At 37.0% G+C, this 18852-nt stretch overlaps 1 protein-coding gene across 1 annotated transcript; it reads left to right on the top strand.

Moving 5' to 3' along the window:
* The first annotated feature begins 6076 nt into the window (after positions 1–6076).
* Positions 6077–17869, top strand: ankrd33aa (ankyrin repeat domain 33Aa). The gene is made up of 5 exons (XM_052593256.1): positions 6077–6209; positions 14068–14426; positions 14545–14674; positions 14756–14896; positions 16513–17869. Exons 2-5 carry the CDS (start codon positions 14148–14150, stop codon positions 17325–17327), a joined length of 1365 nt encoding a protein of 454 aa, XP_052449216.1. The 5' UTR covers positions 6077–6209; positions 14068–14147; the 3' UTR covers positions 17328–17869.
* The last annotated feature ends 983 nt before the right edge of the window (positions 17870–18852 follow it).

Below are 18852 nucleotides of genomic sequence, written 5' to 3'. Positions count from 1 at the left end.
AGTCCATCCCCAAACCAATGCCATTGGTTCAGCATCTGTTACTAATATTGTGCTAATGGAATGGTCAAACAAACAGATCAATGTTTTGATAGTGCCACAGTGTTTACACTTTTCAATGAAACAAACTACACCTTTAAATCTTAGGTGAAGTTATTTTCAGCCCATGCTGAAACCATTATGATTTCATGTGAGGACCCAAAACATGCTGATAGTGTTAACTGCACTTGTAAATATTTGGCAAACCCTAAACACTGTAGGCCAGAATGTTTGTTTGTACTGCGGGTTGAGTGCAGCAGAAAGACGCCTTTTTCAGCCCATAATAAGGATATCACTCTATCATTAAGCATATTGCTCAGATCAAAACAACTCCTGATATCACATGGAAGTGAGACGTAGTTCAAACAGAAATGATAGCTGCTTTAAAAAGGAACATGGTCTTATATCAACATGAACACTGGCATACACTCCTTCGTTACTGAAGGTCAAGATTGCACCAAGTCAATCTTCAAACTCCATGTTCTTTTTTCTTTTTTTTTCTTTTTTATGTGCTTTGGAACCATATCCATCATGTTGGAGTTGATCACTGGCAACTCTTGTTGTGCATGTTTAACCTGTTAATAGTCATGTCAAGCAACATTTGACCAAATATGGTTGTTGTGTCTTACTTGCTCTGTCTCTTCTTCGTACTCTTTCCAGGCTGTCCCGGGACATATCATCCCAGTTCAGTTCCTCTGTGTCCCATGGGCGTTGTTTTCCTGTTTTCTGTTCCTGTGTCACACCCAGGTGCTCAATACTCTCTGAGTTCTACGACCAAAGATGGACAGTCACAAATTATACTTGAAATGTATTCAGATGTCAACATATAAACTTTAATGATGGGAGATTTTAAATTACATATTTTATTTGACATATTAGATATTTGTGACCCTGTCTGTAAAATCCAGGCTAAAGTCTTCAAAGCTAATTATGAAATATCAAAGTTTGATTTTAACCATTAATTACACTATGATTTCAATCTTTGGCAATCTTATGGCATATTAAAGATATCAAGGTTCAAGATACATTTTCTTTACCTTATGAAGGATGATTTTAGAAAGCAGTAAATCACAAAATAATAACTTTAAGCTGGGTTTTCACAGCCAGGGTCATATTTATTTAATTATTTACTGATTTAATTCATAGTTTGCTATTTTCACACACAGACACACACACAATGATTAAAGAATGTTTAAACATGTTCATATAATAGTTTCAGTTTAGTGATGTTTGTGAATGCCGTTTCTGATGCCCTCGAAGATTGCATTTCTATAGTTCATGAAAAATACAGTAAAATACAGCAATATTGTTCTATTGCGAAGTATTATTACAAAAAGAAAATACTGTTTTAACATATTAAACTAATATATTATGAAATGCAATTTACTCCTGTGACCACATAGATGGACATTTTTGCCATTTAATTCAATCTAGGTTGAGCCAAAACAAATACTACAGACTGCCAGTAAAGATTAAGATTTTAGAGAAAAACATTTAAGAGATCCAAAGGTTGACTATAACTACAAGATAACGATAATATTTTGGGGATTCTTTATCCAGAAGACTGATAGTGAAATGGGACATTTTTTATTTATGTCAGATTTACTTCTAAGTTCTTAACAGAAGGTTTCTACCATCCAGTCTTAACATTCCTCACACAAATGTTTTCTTCCTCAGACTTTATTTTGGAAAGAGCAATGGAACTAAAAATGCAAGAGTGGTATTTTAAACCCTCTGCATTGTTGCTCTAAACTATTTGAACTGTATATATGTGTATGTGTGTGTGTGTGTGTGTGTGTGTGTGTGTGTGTTATGAGTTTAAGTAAAAAGGTAAAAAGGTATTCTCATTTTTCCTTCATGCCCTTATCATGTCTTACAGTTTGAGTGACAGGTTCATCAGAGTAGTTAAAAAAGTAACATAAATCAGTATAAAATATTTGGAAAGCCTTTAAGAACAGTAAAGAGCTAGTAAGACCTACAGCTTGACAGCTTTTTTGAGAAGACGCCATGCGTGTGTTTGTTTATGAGGAGATGTCTTAATCAGCACTTGTTTCCTGTGCCTGCAAGTGCTCTAAATTCCTGCTAAACACCCAGGAGAGTGTCTTTCGTGTGCCACTGCAACCCGTCACATTCTTGCTTAGTTTTCTTCCGAAATGCTCCTATGTCATTCTCTGACTGACTTCATTGTTTATCTCTTAGTTCTTTTCATATCGGAAATATGTTCCTCGTTTAAAAGATCGTTATGAAATCATTTTAAACATGGGTGTTCACAAGGGTCATCTAATCTTTCTATCATCTGTTTTTCTGAAGCTGTACACACGTACAGAGGAAACACACACTCCACATTTTACATTTAAATGTACAATTACACAATCTGGAGCACGTCTGCAAATAGTTCCTTTTGTAAACTGGCACACATTAATTACAGAACTCAAGGCAGTTAGATTGGATGACTGACAATAAGCGTGTCCTTCATGCATCTTTTTCTGATTTCACTGGCCGTTAATCTTTATCATCTCTGAATAAATAACAGGAACTGCTCCGTGAATTATGGTAATGACCGTGCTAAGTTACAGGAAATTTTAAATGCATGTGAATTGTTCTCCAAACACGCCAAACCAGCTGCCGTTCATTATTTTAACATGCGAATCCCGTTTAAATATATGAAAGCAAATGCTGCTTAAAATAAAACCTAAAGCCTCTCAAAGCACAAAATAAGCACAGATATTATTGTGCAATAGTCACATGTGTGTTGCATTAATATTGTTCAACAACTAAGTACAAATGTGAAAGGCCACAGAAGTCACTCACCCACTTCTGACTGGGTATCGCCAGAGATGTCAGCATATCTGCCATAGCCCCCAAAATCTGGTCGGTTCGTCCCTGGTTCTTTGGAAGAGACTTCATATTCCAGCTGCCTCTGTCTTTGTCAATTTTCTTGTCGATATTCCCTCCCTCCTTCAAAGTCCCTCGTACCAGAGCTTTGATTTCGCAGCCCAGCTCCAATTTTCTATGATCCTCTGGAATGCTCTTACACATAAATCATGTATTTCGGAGGATGATGGTCTGTTTTTGTCTAGTTTAAAGTGGACGAGAGAGTGCTGTTGCCCAAACTAAAGCGTCTTCTCTGGCTCCTGTCCTTCACACAGGTGGGAAGGTCTTGTTGTGGGTCTCAGTCAGGCCTTTCTGCTCTTCTCCTAAAGTCAAGGTTGTTCCTAAGAGAGGGTTAACCACACCACATTAAACCGTAAAGATAGCTTTCTGTTCTTTCTCCTTTCCTTTCCTTTCCTTTGAGAAAAGTAACTTGTTTTTGCAAGTTCCTTGGCTTTTGGGACCTTTTGTGAACAGAACATCTAACCGCTCATGAGTCAGCCTTTCTGGATTGTCATTGGCTGTGTGCAACTACCACCCCTTCACCGACTCCTCTCCACCCTCTCTACATCAATTTCATCTTCTATTGTGCCTCCCTTGCACAACAGCACACTGATTCTTAGAACAATCCTCAAGTTTCTGTCCTCCTCCTCTATCTCCTATTTCTCCGTCCTCCTCCTTTTCTTTTTGTACTTTCACCGTCATTCTCACTTCTTGTTTCCTATCCAGTCTGAATGGATGACATATGGCTTTTGGCATGGTGCAAGCATAAAAAGCAGCAGATAACCCAAATAAGGCAGCTGTGCTGGGCTCAGGGCACCATGCAGAAGATGTCAGATATAATTCATAATGGCTGCCCACTTTTAAACTTACAACAAAAGCCTGAGGAAAAGGAGGCTGCCAGAAATTTCTAAACATTATGACATAAGAAGTGTTTCTTAACTTTTTATGTCCTAACCAGTAAGACTTTTAAAACTAAATGTTTTATTTTATTCAGCAAAGATGCACTAAATTGATCTAATGTTACAATAAATAATACATAATTAAAATAAAAGTCTTTTTTAAGGAATGTTACAGTTTACCCAAAAATATCAAGCAGCACAACTTTTTGAGTTGATAATAATAAGCATATTAGAATTATTTTTTTGAAGGATCACTGAAGACTGGTGCAATAACTGCTGATAAATTAGCTTTGCCAACACAACAAATTACATTTTAAAACATATCAAAATAGTAAACAGTTATTTAAAATTTCTAATAACATTTTAAAAATAATATTGCTATTTTAAATGTATTTTTCATCAGAAAAATGCTGTCTTGATGAACGAGACTTCTTTAAAAATGTAAAATAAAATCTTACTGTAAGTGAATTTGGCTAAAAGGATCTGCTAAATAATTAATTGTAAACAAATAATTGTCCTTAATATTATTAAAGTCACATTTAAAGAAAAAACAACCAATACTGTTAAAAACAATTTGGAAAAGTAAAACTAAACTAAAATAAATTTAAATAAATTTATTTCAGTTAAATTTACAGTATAACATACAGTATATATTTATACAATATATTTTTAATCACAGTATAAAATTTAAAACTCTTATAATTCAACTTCATTAAAAGTGAAAAAATTCCTATAGATACAGCTTTTAACATCTTTAAACATACTTTGCCCTGAAATACTAAAACTTAAAAACTGAATATACTAGAAACACTAAACAGAAATTCAAAACAAACTAACTTTTTTTCATAGAGTAGCTTATGTATTGTGCTAGAAATCATTCATCCAATTAACCCACCATAAAAAGGCTTTTTGCTGGATGTTTTGTTTACTTATCTAGAACCTGTGCGAGACCCATGCTTATTTTAGCCTTGATATTTTCCAGGTTAAATGAATGACCGTGTCATGATACACATACTTGGGTGGCCCACAATATATGTGTGTGTAGACATACACATTCCTGAGTCTGCTGCTCATTCCCTCTTCACCTGGCCTGGAGTCAAGACACACGTTTATACAATTACAAATGTTAGTCTATTCTCTCTCTCTCTCTCTCTCTCTCTCTCTCTCTCTCTCTCTCTCTCTCTCTCTCTCGTATTACAGCCCAAACCGTACAAATTTGGGTTGGATTTTCATCTAGACAGATGCTTCTGTGATGGTGTATGTTCACGGACACTGAGATCTGTGAAAAAAAGAGCAGGACGGTGGAAAGGGGAACGTGACCCGCCTGAGCCTCTCAGAGTGGGATCCAAATAGTGTAAAGACGGGCTGTGGAAACACTGCCAAGACTCTAATAATAACTCTGCACATGGCTGTCTTTAGCCTGCTTTTGTGACTAAACTTAGTGCTCAGTAGCCCGTCATCCTGCAAACACTCACCTCATACATGCACGCACACACAAATGCATCATATGGTGTTAATAAGGAGAGCTAAAATGGCTAAATCTGACTAGCTAGTGCTGGTCTCTCTGAAAAAAAAAGTTTACTACAACATATCATTAGAAGGACATTCAGTACTTTGAACATAACGACAGTGTGCTTTATATAATTATGCTATAATTGCATATAATTAGAATTACCATAGGGTACTGTACTATGCGTGCGTGCGTGCGTGCGTGTGTGTGTGTGTGTTTGTGTGTGTGTAAACACAGTTTCTACCGTGACTGACATTGAAAAAACAGATTTCTTGCCCTTCACAAACAACCAAACACAGGTCACGCGTTCCTCATTAATTACAGCTCTCTACATGAATATATGATGACTTGGGAACTTCATTTTCATAAAAACTATAAACGAAAGTGCACTTAAATTAACCATGTCAAAACTAAGCACTCATTTGTGCTGAGATCGATTCTGTGATGGTACACCGAGTACCCTGAGAACATTACATAAACAACACCCTATCTAGTAACAAATGCAGTAATGGTGCAGTTTGCTGCCCTCTGCTGGCACAATGAGGAATAAGCACTCAAAAGCGCACTTGTAAAGGAGTAAACACTGCGATATATGTAATTTGCGTGGGATTTTTATTACCAAACACATTTTAACCAACACATATCAGATTTATTTTCTATTAAATCTCTCTCCTCTAGTGGAGAGAGTCGCCCCACTTGAATGATCTCTAAGGCCAACAGAGCTTCCTCTTTCTCTGCCTCATTTCCTGAGTCTTTGCACTGCAATAACTCTTCTGCTTCAGGTCAACAGTCTGCGAAAATAACTGTGGCCGCACATCACCTCTCCGCGTGCTCTCTGAATCCAACTCATCCAGCCAACCCGACGTGAACCAGCTCTAAAAATCCTGAAGGTTTGGCTGGTTTTGCTTTCCACTGAGCAAATACTTTACACTGGTTTATATAGGCTTATTATCATACTCATGAAGTCAGGGTTATATAAATTTAAAGTCAACCATTAATGCTAACTATATTTTTTAAAGTGATATTTTGCACATGCAAAGAAATGAGGATGACAGGATGACTCGCACTGATTTCTGTTTTTGGTATTTTGGTGTCATTGTGGTCTTGAATGGAGAACTATGAATGGACTTGCTTCTGACATAGAGATCTGAAATGAGTTCCAGTTGTAACTAGGCTACTATAAATAGAGAAAACTGTGAATTTAGTAAAAAAAAATGGAAAAAAATAAATCCATTTGAAATACACCATTCCAGTCACTAAAGTTGGTTTTGTTCAGATTTTACATTCCAAGGCCCTTATGACGTGGGCCAAAATGTATTTTGTGGCTAACCAGAAAATGTGTCAGCTCAATTTGCTGGATAAACCTAAATTAAATCCTTGTACTTTATCGGTTTGTTCTTGTGTTTTTTCACAATACTATGATGTCATGTATAAAGGCCCTACTTTAAGAGTTTCTGCTTTCTCGGTATGATGACATTTCAAAGCACATTGGGCTTTAGTAATCATTTCATACACTTTGTGTATTTATGTGGGCAGAAAAAGTTCTCAGACTTCCATCATATGAGAACTTATATGAGTTTTGTATATGAGTGTTTCAGCTGATTTTAAATACATTATAAATTTAGAATACATTTTACAAAAGGTATTTTTTGGTTATTAAATACAGATAATTTTGGAGCAGCATAAAAGAAAATAGCAGTGATCTAAAACGTCAACAATTATAAATGTCAGCTCTAGAAAAGAGAATAATGTCATTATTCAGGTCAGGTTAGGTCAATGTGGATTTGATTCAGTTCGATGGCATTGATCTTAAAGTTCGTCATTTACAAAATAAATTATATTCAGCCATAAAGCAGCTCTAAATAATCAATATTAATCTTATTTGGATAAAGCAAGTTCAGTGTTGATTCAATTCCATTTAGTTACTGTGGCAATGTTTCAAAACTTCCTCAATAACTTCAAAGGCAAGAGAAACTGTCATTGTTCAGTTTAGTTCAATTTAGTTCATTGTTCATGGAAAAATAGATCCCAACCCTTGCTTCACACTGCTTTTGACATCGAAAGATTCTGAAATACTGTCTTGATACTGGAAGCTTGCCTTTATGTCATCGTGAAATGATCTGATCAGGCTTTCCAATTTTCTGAGGTATGTTAAACAGCCAATTCCTGCTGACCACGTCAAATGCCTTGGTAAGATCAATGAAGATGATGTAAAGGGGCATTTGGTGCTCTCTGCATCGTCATGTCCTAACGGTAAGAGTGTTGGACTTGCAATTCAAGGGTTGTGAGTTCAAGTCTCGGGCCAGTAGGAATTTTAGGTGGGAGAAGTGACTGTACAGCGCTCTCTCCACCTTCAATAACACGACTTAGGTGTCCTTGATCAAGGCACTGAACCCCCAACTGCTCCATGGGTGCCGCAGCATAAATGGCTGCCCACTGCTCCAGGTGTGTGTGTGTGTGTGTGTGTGTGTGTTAACTGCTGTGTGTGTGCACTTTGGATGGGTTAAACACAGAGCATGAATTCCGAGTATGGGTCACCTTACTTGGCTGTATGGCACTTTCACTTTCGCTTTGTTCCTGTAGTTGCCGGAGAGAGAAGATCATGTCCATAGTAGAAGCAAAAGTCACATTGGAACTCAGGCAGGACATGCCCCGCTAGTTTTTGGAGACATTCTAGCAAGATGTGGGCGTAAAGCTTGCCTGCGATTTTAAGGAGAGAGATGCCCCTGTAGTTGTTGCAATCACTTCTGTCACTCTTATTCTTAAAGAGGGTGACAATCATTGCATCTCTCATATCTCGAGGTACTGCGAGGGTTATCTCACTGGACTTGGCTTCAAACCAGTCACTGTTCTTTGAGGTCTTCTTCCCAAAGACTGCAAAGACTGTTTTCTGAATAGACTCACAGAGGTGGTCTCATTTCTCAGAAGCAGAGTTGTGTTGTCTGCAGACCGAGCATCTTAAAAAGATTTGGCAAAATCTTCAACTTTCTCTGTGTAATGCATCATGAAGGTGTAGGTGCAAGGCTTCCCAGCTTATCTGGTACGATGCAGTTTATTAGGTTGTAGCCTGATCTTGCAACACACTAAAGAGTGGTCTGTGTCGCAGTCTGCACTGTTGTAAGTGCAGGTGAGGAGCACAATCTTAAGGCGTGTTCATTTGACAATGCCCATATCCAGCTGGTGCCAGTGCTTTGAGCAAGGATGTCTCCATGACACTTTGTATTGAGCCTTCGTCTTTTATTTTTCCCTGAGAAAACCCATTTCATCTAAGCGTGTTTCTTGCAATACAGCTATGTCAACCAGCAGTCTCAGGAGATCGGTGTTATTGACGGCTTTCTTTCTCACATCACTGATATTTTGGATAACTTCTAATAATTCTATTCTATTCCATTGTACATATATTCCAACCTCCTCTTTTGTCTGATGTTTGATCTTGTTACTTTTTTGCCTGGTGCAGATCTTACAATCTGCTTGTAGAAGTTTTCCTAATCCCCAAGCACCCATTGGGGAAGGCAGTATGACGGGACAACACATATTTGGCTAGGGGATGCCCAGCCTAGGCAGGTTGTAGCTGTCCAATGAGAGTCGAGGATCTCTCCCACTGTCAGAAGCAACCCCTGGTGCTATGCTCTATGCAAACTGAACTGTAGCTTATAACTGGTAAACTGCTGCTTTTTTGATGCCATGAGGCGAAGCTGGAGTGACCTCTCCAGGGTGCAAGCCAGGGCAGGGGAATATATAAAAAGAGAAACAAACTGTTGCCCATGCAGCAGGTCCCCCCTCCAAAGGAGCAGCAGAAGTGGGTACAGTTTCAAAGCAAAAAATGTCACTGGAGTTGCCAGAATGTTGCTGAAAAAGCAGCAGACCACCTTAGCGAGATTCCCCATTATCAGGTTGCTGCAAAGCAGCTGGGGTTTGAAATCAGAGTTTTCCTTCTCCTAACCATATAATAGTTAAATAGGACCACTCTTTGTCTGATCTCTCATCTGGGACCAGTTTGCCTAGGGTGACCGTACCAGGAGATTTAGCTCCCGACAAAACAGCTCCCAGGGAGCTTAAACCCCTCCACCACGCTAAGGTTGTGATCCAAGGAGAGGACATAGTAGTGTCAAATTTGTTCTTATCCAGTATTGTCAGTGCAGTCAAATCGATAATATTTCTGAAAGCTGATTCTCTTTTAAGACTCCTTTTAAACCCCAACGATTCCTCCTCTAACCTAACAGTACAAACCTCTTAAAATTTCAGTGCAAAAGCATTTGTACTTAGATTTCACACACAATGTGCATATGTGGGTATGCGTAAGTGAATGAGACACATTGTTTTGACTAAATTAGAAGTTGCTCAATACATTGAAAATCATTCGATTTTTTAAAATCTAATTAGTTACACATTCATAAGCCCTAAAATTGGCCAGTTGGCCAAGAAATGACTATGATATTGGAAAAAGAACTAATTTCAGTTTCAGACTCTATGATTTTTCACGTGACTGCTGCAAGATGAGCAACGTCTGGCTGTAAGATGTGTGACACAAGGTTATCTGGGTTTCTCTGATATACTTAAGCTTTTTTAATTGGCTAAACTCTACCATATTCTGATCCATAGCTATTTCAGGGCACATATGAGACAGGCGGTTTGAAGGCATGTCTGGCAGAAATGGGAAAGGAACAATACAATAATCACTAGAAAATCAATTAGCGGCAGGATGATTATAATAACTGCAGCAAAGTTCATAATACTCTTCCCAGAATACACATACTCTGTGAGGTGTTCTGTTTTATGGATTATAAGTGTAAAAAAATTTAGTGCTTGTATTGAATGGCATACATCAGCAATACATTTCACAGGTTATTGTAAAATAGCTTGTTGCTCTCAATAAAAAAGTATCTTTTTTTAGTCAGTCAAAGAGAAAAATGCCCGCTCAGACTGGAGAAATGAAGCAGTCTTTACAACCTAAAACCACAGACTCCTGGCAGCTGCCATTTCTGAATGTTAATCCATAAATCTCCTGTAATCAGGATGAGTGGCCATGCCTGTCTTAACAGAGCACCTGTGTCAAGATTTGGAAAGATTCTTCAGTGATGGGAGGCCTAAGTGCCTGATCGAAGGGCTTGGGAGGAGGGGACAAGCAGGGACACGGCTCTGTCCAGCGGGATCAGGCAGTCCATAGTAAGAATCCATACTGGGAGGACTAAACAGACACAGCAGGAGCCGTGGACAATGCTAAAACATATTCTGAGCACTTTTAATGGTGAGATACAATGGATGTGTTTATTGATTTGGTGCATATAGATTTTATATTTCATATAGAAGTATCAGTTGCTGAAAGGGCACGTAAACTGTTACAACAAAGAAGAAACATTGACAGGTTTTTATAAAAACAGCAGATTTTGTCTAAAAAAATTAAAATAAACAGTTTTAGCAGTTTTGTGTAATTACATGTATGCATTTAGCAGACGCTTTTATCCAAAGTGACTTACAGTGTATTCAGGCTATACCATTTTTTTACCAGTATGTGTGTTCCCTGGGAATTGAACCTATGACCTTTTGCACTGCTACCACTAAGCCACAGGAAAACTTATATATTTATTTAAGTAAAATGTAGAAATTGCATGAAAATTTAAGTATCCTCATTGTGTAATACAAAACTATATTAAGCTGGAGTCAATCCCAAAATCAGTTTTTTATTGGGCAGTCTCTTGGGGATCCCTAAAAAGTTTGCATGGGGCGTAACAGGAAGTAAATAAGATTTTTTTTTACTTGTAAATTAGGAGAGAGAGGTTTTGTAATGTTTATGTGGATCTACTTCCCAAAGTTCATTTATTCAGTCCTGCTGTGGGATGTCTTCAGATAATATACTGCTTAATAAGCATAAAATAAGTTAAAACATTATGTGCAGATGCTGCATATGGGAGCCAAACTGTTGGAAACTATGTGTCAAAATACCTTTAAATGTCCTATGGTGTGACGTGCTGTAATAATACACACAGCAGTTATATTTTATTATAAATACTGTGCATGCGTTTGTTATGGCACTATATAAATTGTATCACTAGTGAAACTTCTTGGAATAAAAAACACTGTCACACCACAGAACCACTGAAACTTAAAACTTGGTTAAAAGTGGACAGTTAACAGAAGTGAAACGACCACCATCTAAAAACAAACTTTCTCTTAAACAAACATATATGTGCATAAATCTCTTGATCAGACTGTTTATGTGGCACTAACGGGGAATGTTTTCCCATCCTCGCTACTCCCTTCTGTCTCTCTCTCTCTCTCTCTCTCTCTCACACACACACACACACGCCTTTATGTCAGACTTCACTGGCCGCTGTGCTAACAGAAACAGAGGCTAAATATAGCTGGGAAAGCACTGTGAGAGCAATGTTCTTAAAAAAAAAAAAAAGGTTAAAACAATGGTTCTTTTCATTCACTTGCAAAATTTTCCATCAAATTGTATTAACATTGATGCATGTGGATGCACTTTCTGTAAAAAAAAATATATCCATTTAGTAGCTTTCATTAAAGACTTACATGAGTAACCTAAGCATAAAGGAATAGTTAATCCGAAAATGAAAATTTTCTAAAAATTTACTCTCAGGATGGCTGAGATATAGATGAGTTTGTTAATCATCAGAATAATTTTGAAGGAATGTTGCATTTACATCACTTGCTTACCATTGGATCCTCTGTAGTGAATGGGTGCCGTCAGAATGAGAGTTACAGTACCTGACAAAAATACCTGACAAAAACATCACAATAAATTGTGATAAACAAACCCATCATTAAGACCTTTTATCTTCAAACCATTTCTTCTGGCAAGTCCTCAATCAATAATATTCCTTTCTCCACTAAAAAATCTGTATCTAAATCGGAAGACAAACAGGCAGAGATCAAGTGCTATTTACAAGCGAAAACAAATATTTAATGTGGATTTTGGTGTGAGAGAACAACAGTGGATGGAAGTGTTTTAATGTATTATGGACTCACACCAATAGTGTTATTGTAGCTCATGGATATTTTGGCCAGAAGTGACAGTTTAAAGTTAAAACGCCTTTTACAAGCATGCATTAACTGATGGACTGGAGTCATGTAAATTAGGCAACTTGTGTATTATTGTGATGTTTTTATCAGATTTTTAAAATCTTTTCCTGATGGCACCCATTCACTGCAGAGGCTCAGTTGATGCGCAAATGATGTAATGCTACATTTCTGCAGAACTTTTCCAATGAAAATACAAACTCATCAACATCTTGGATGGCCCAGGGGTGAATAAATACAGCAAGTGTTTATTTTTGGACGAACTATCCCTTTAAGTGCCTTTCACAATTACTTGCTCCTAGGTATTTAAAAGTGGGAAGTGAAAATGTTCTTAACTATGATGAATTTGATTAGTCAAGAGTCAGGCCTTGGCTGACACATAAGAAGACACATTACTCATGAGGTTAAAATTTGACTAACTGAATCTGTTCTCCTGAGCCATTAGCACAATCTGCTCTTTCCAAACCATTTACAGAATTGCACCAAGTGTTCAGTTCAGCATATTCTTCTCATTAAAACCAGAAATTAAAGTCAGAATATCAATGTGTTATGCTTGACTTGTGAAATGATTGCCCATTTTGCAGTATGTTTAGTTTGGCATACACTTACTGACCTTGTTTTCAACCTTTGAATATTTTCAGAAAGCCTGTACAAAAGTTCATAGGTTTCTTCTCATTCACATTCATCATGTTTGTTACTTAAACTTTGTGCTTCCTAAGTTCCGACTTCAGTCAAATAAATAATAGTAACTGCTCTCCTGTTATCATCTACCTATAAATAGTTTTATCCCAGATATAGCTATAGTGAAGCTGTTCACATATATTGAGCCTGTTACAGCATGGCTGAGTAAAGTTGTGCAGATTACCATCTTTCAATCACAACAACGTTCACCTCAGGTGAGACTCTTCATCCTGTTCAGCCCTGAACCATTCTCTGTCTGAGATGTGCCACTGTGCCACCTATTCAAGCAAAGTGATCACAAATTAAATAAAAGGATATTTTAATGAATTATATTTAATGTAATTATATAGTTAAATACTAAAAAGCCGCAAATGGCTACAAAAATAGCACTATGAACGTGAAAAATAAAGCTACCAAAAGGGGGGACATTGTTTCTTGAAAAAAAAAAGAAAAAGTAAGTTAATAAGTAAATAAATAAATTCCTTCATCAGTATTTTCGCTTTGTTTCCCAGTATAAAATAACTGAACATTAAAAACAATACTGTTTGTGTATTGTTTAAAGTTATTACGGAGATCATTGAGTGAGTGTGATCACATGTTGCCACTTCTGGGTTTTTATCATTTTAATTTATAATAATTTACTTTTAATTATAATTAATTTATTATATAAGATTGGCAAGCTGTTTTTTAATTATCCCCGTTTAAGATAATTACTCACTGAAAATGGTTAAATTTGTGGATTCTCATGTTTTTAAATGTAACATTTAAGTTATTCTGATGTTGTACATTAAAAATACATTATTCTGCCAGTGATTTTTGCTAATTAATAAAACATAATAATAAAAAAACAATTAATTATTTTTTTAGATCAGGCTTTCTTTTTTTTTTGTTATTTCCAACTACAGCACTATGTAAAATAAGTCTTTGTCATAAAAGAAAAAAATTAGCTCATTTGTATTCCAGTACATTTTGCATCCAGTACATCAAAGCGTGGTTTCAGCTTTACATTTATCTTTATCTTTGCAGATTCCAGAGAGGGATCGGCGAGGACGCAGATGATGATAAAGTGCCTGCTGAGCGTGTGAGTCCTGGCTCGTGCTGGCCAGATGGCTGAGGTTAAAGTCACGGTGCAAGAGGATCCAAATCTGGGCTCCGGTCCAGATGAGGATGCCTCTGAATTGTCAGATTCTGAGAATGATTCAGATTCTGGGAGTGTGCTGTCAGATGACTCTGTGCTCCCGGACTATGAACGGGAAGATGCCAGTGGAGGCTCTGCCAACACCTTGTACCAAGCCTGTGCCAAGAACAATGCGGCAGCCCTCCGCCGAGTTCTGGAGAGAGGTGTTACAAGAGAAGAAGTCATGGAACTAGACATAAATGGCAGGGTAGGGATTCAGATAACCTTATTACCCATAAAGCATCATCCATATGACAGAAACTTGGCAGAAGAGATGGTTTACATCATTTTCTATGCTGACAAATCCTTTTCTTGATCTCTGATAGAACGGTCTGATGGTGGCAGTCTCAAAAGGCTTTCTGGATCTGGTGTACGGACTCGATCAGTGCCCATTTCTGGATATCAATCATCAGGATAATGATGGCAACACTGCACTCATGATTGCTGCACAGGCTGGTAGGCTCTTTATTAAAACAAACAAAAAATATATACATATACAAAGGACCTAATTCCCGATTCTCTCTATAAATACTCCAGGTTTCGTAATCATCCTCACCTACATCCTAAATTACTTCAGCAGTGTGGACATGGAGCTCCGGGACAACCGAGGCTTCACCGCACTCCTCAAGGCAGTCATGCAGGGCAGTGATGACTGTGTGGCTTCTCTGCTCATGGCTGGTACGTTATTTTAGGACTGTAATAATTAGTTTACAGACTGACCATGTCAGAGAGATGAGATCCTACCAGATTCCCTTAAGCAATCTGGATAGCAATCTGGATGAAGTTAATTGGTGCATAATATTGAAAACCATGGGGTGATGTTCCTGTCTTCCTCAAAATATTGAACTATTGAAAATGCTACTGTTTTGCAGTATACATATATATACTATATATATATATAGTAAGGTATGTAAAGAGAAGAACTGTGTGAAGAACTGTAGCACAGTGATGTGGTGACACGACAAGTGCGAGCAGGTTTAAAAGATGAACCTGAGGACATTTTCTTTCCTGATCCCTGATAATCGTTTAGCCCTCACGGCAAGGTAATGGATTAGCCATGAGTGCACTTACAAGTGATTATTTAGACCTGACAATTTACTTCACTAGGCAGGTAGTCAAGATGTCAGTAGGTTTTTCACTTATCTAAATACAATAAATTGAACATTCTTTACAATAATAATGTTATCACTTGCACTTGCAGTGGTCTTGAATTGTATTACATTTGTCATGACACAGGACAAGTGAATACTGGTTACGTAATAAAAATTGAGCAAGATAATAATAATAATAGGCTTATAACAACAATAACAAAATATTATAAATGTCAAGTATATACAATTAATTTTGATTATATTAATTAGTTCTTAATTACTATATCATTTTATGGTGTACCCCATTTAATCATTTAATTAAATAACATAATTTAAGTACCCCAACTTGAAAGATAATAAAATGTCTTGTCCTCAAAAATCATGTAAATGTGTTTTACTCTGCTTGTAGAAATGTAAAATCCTTCAAGAATAGACATTGATGTTATACCTAAAGTCGCCACTTAGCGGGGTAAAAATTAATGCTTATGTTTTTCTAATCTTACAACCAATAATGTTCACACTTTTAAGCATTTCCAACCTAAGATGATTTTGTCATGTTGATTTAAGACATGTTCATCTTTTGTTGATCCTGGATAACATTACTGTACAAAAATACAAACCCAATCCCAATCCCAATCCCTACCCCTAACCTAACCTTACCCATAATTTATCCCTAAAATTAGAGGGCAATTATGGCTGATTAAAAACAAGGGTATAGAAGCACCCAATCCTGATTGTAAACCTAAAACTGACACTTCATGAAAAGTTATCTCTCAGTTCTGATTGGTTGATTGGAATGAGGGTGTTGATGTTGATCCAGGAACATGTTGTACTTTTTCAAATCACGCTCAGCCTAAGTAACTATATCCACAAATTCAACTCAGCTCAACTTTATACTAACTTCAATTGTTAAAACAGTCATTAACCTTTTAAAAAACAAAATTACCATGATTCTTTTCATTTTCAGACCTTTTTTGAAATATAATGCAATCTCTTTCAAATTTACAGCAAACCGGCAGATAAATAGATACGTCATAAATATAGTTTTGTTCTTAAGTAAAGAATGTGCTATAAAAAGCATACTTTTTTTTTCTATTTTTACAAAAATATGCATTTGGATATCTGGCTAACAGAATGGATTTTTAGTATGTAAGCTATGAGGAAGAAATGTAATATAGTCTTCTTATGTCTCTGCTTTGCTAGGAGCCAATGTAAATGTTGTGGATGCCACAAGGGAGAAGGATATACGAGAATGGGCTCTGAAGACAGGTCGTTTTGAGACATTAAACAGACTTAGACGGCTGGACAGCAGACCTCAGGCTGAACAATTCTGTGAAAAATATGTAGCAGAGTGGCCAGAACTGAAGGAGCTAGTGGCCAAGGCCACAGCCACAAAAAGCACAGGACAGAAAATTGCCCATCGACTGAAATCCACATTCACATTTAGTTTCCCACATGACCCTCAGGACAATGGCATCATGGACCATATGGTGCGCATAACCACAAGCATCCACAGTCCCTTGGTGGTAACCGGATGCCGTCCTCTTTGTCCATTGAGCCCGCCGGAGATTGGAAAGAGGCGTCTGGCTGTGCCTGAACTGATGCAGATGCACCCTGGGAAAAAGCTTGAGGAACATGGGATGCGGCACAGCAATGGCTCCATCTCTGTCACATCTACCTCTGCCACTTCTGTATCGCTGGGCTCATGCTGCTCCGACTCAGAGCAGAGAGGCAGCGTACTCTCCCTGGCCTCCAATGTAGTCCGCAAGCTTGTCCCGCGCAGTATGGCCCGTCACAATACTGTGTTCCCCACTGGCTGCGTTCCCCAAATCAAAGTAACTAAGTCTGGAGAGCCAACGCCCAAGAAGGAGAAAAAGAAAAAGCTAACCAAAGGTTACCTAGAGCCACCGATATGGAAGTATAAGGAGGCTAAAGAGGAGAAGAAAAAAGAGAAGAAAAAGGAAAAAGCAGAACAAGAGAAAATGGATAAAAGAGCCAAGAAAAAAGCTACAAAATAAATAAGCTCAAAACATTTTGCCGTGATACTCTCAGATTTGTCTGCTATCATTCCAGACCTTTAATTTCTGAGTTAAAGGGAAATGGATCTTGCTTTCACAGTCTTTTTAAATGAATGGATAGCAGGGTCAAGGCAGTCTAAAGACATCTGATTCATTTACATAACCTCAATACGATTAATACCTCTCCAACAACCAGAAGGCCTGTATTTACACTGTTTCAGGTCTTCTTCTTTAAGCCCACGATACTTAATGTGTTTGCTAAGGCCACATTATTCATTGTAATGGATCATTTTACAAAAGACTTTTTAAGCTACACTATCGTTCAGAAGTTTGTTTTCAGTATGGTTTATCATTTTTAATGTTTTTGAAAGTCTCGTGTTCACCAAGGCTGCATGTATTCAATACAGTAAAAGCAGAAATTTTATGAAATATTACAACATTAAGTGTTTTCTATTTTGTTTTAAAATTTACATTTTCCTGTGATGGCAAAGCTAAATTTTCATTGATGAATAAAGGTGTAAGAAAGAGAGAAAGAAAGAAAGCCCCCAAACTTTAAAATGGTAGTGTAATTTTCTCTGTACTGTTATTGTCATTTGTCTGTATTACACTTTTATGTAAGCACTTTAATAGTCATTTATTATACAGGCAAAGGGACAATTACAATATTTATCTTTCCTCTTTGCCTCTATGCAATTACATTTGAAATGAAAAGGATGTATGAATTTGTTCATTATTTTGTGTTTTTGTGTCTCAGGGAAAGCACTTATTGTGTACATTATAGGCAGGTACTAAAATGACCCCTTGAAAAGAAAAATCTATGCAACATAAATAATAATGTAATTATTATTATTAATTGCGTGCACATTATTGTCCTTTAGACTGCAATATGGAAACTGTTCTGTACATTTCACCAGCCAATATGGTATGTGTTCCCGTTTGTTTTATCGTGATGTTAATTGGATGAAGCATATAAAAAGAAAAAAAAGAGAAAGAGACTAAATAAAGTTTAAACATATTTGTGGTGTGTTATTCTGCACTAATTTAGTTCACTGGAAGTTTTAAACCAATCACTGAGCATATGGCGAGGCTATAATTAGAACAGTAAGGTCAAAACACAAAGGAGGACAAGTGGTCTTGGAAATGAATCCACTCATTGTGCCATCCTCATGTAATTTATCAGATATTTGCCTTGGAGTGAAGTGAGGTAAAGCCATGTAAACCAAATTACAGACTGGTCAAAACCTTTTGAGGACACAACTTTTTTTTAGTATCATGTCCTGCTGTTCCTTATGATGCTAAAAATAAACTACTGAAGCCGATTTGCTCTTCAATGTGTAGCTTACAATTAAAAATATATATAAGCAACATATTTGAGGTAGATTGGCATATTTAATTTAATGTGAATGAAATAAAAACTCTGAGGGATAGGCGTACCACTGGCATAATGGATTTGGAGAAATTTAGTATTACATCATCATTGCATCACTTTCTCACCTCTGCAGTGAATGGGTGCCACCAGATTATT

This window comes from Carassius gibelio, chromosome B23, assembly GCF_023724105.1.
Source record: "Carassius gibelio isolate Cgi1373 ecotype wild population from Czech Republic chromosome B23, carGib1.2-hapl.c, whole genome shotgun sequence".
In the NCBI taxonomy this organism is placed as follows: domain Eukaryota; kingdom Metazoa; phylum Chordata; class Actinopteri; order Cypriniformes; family Cyprinidae; genus Carassius; species Carassius gibelio.
Note: the sequence above shows the minus strand (reverse complement) of the source record. Positions and strands in the feature narration are given on the sequence as shown.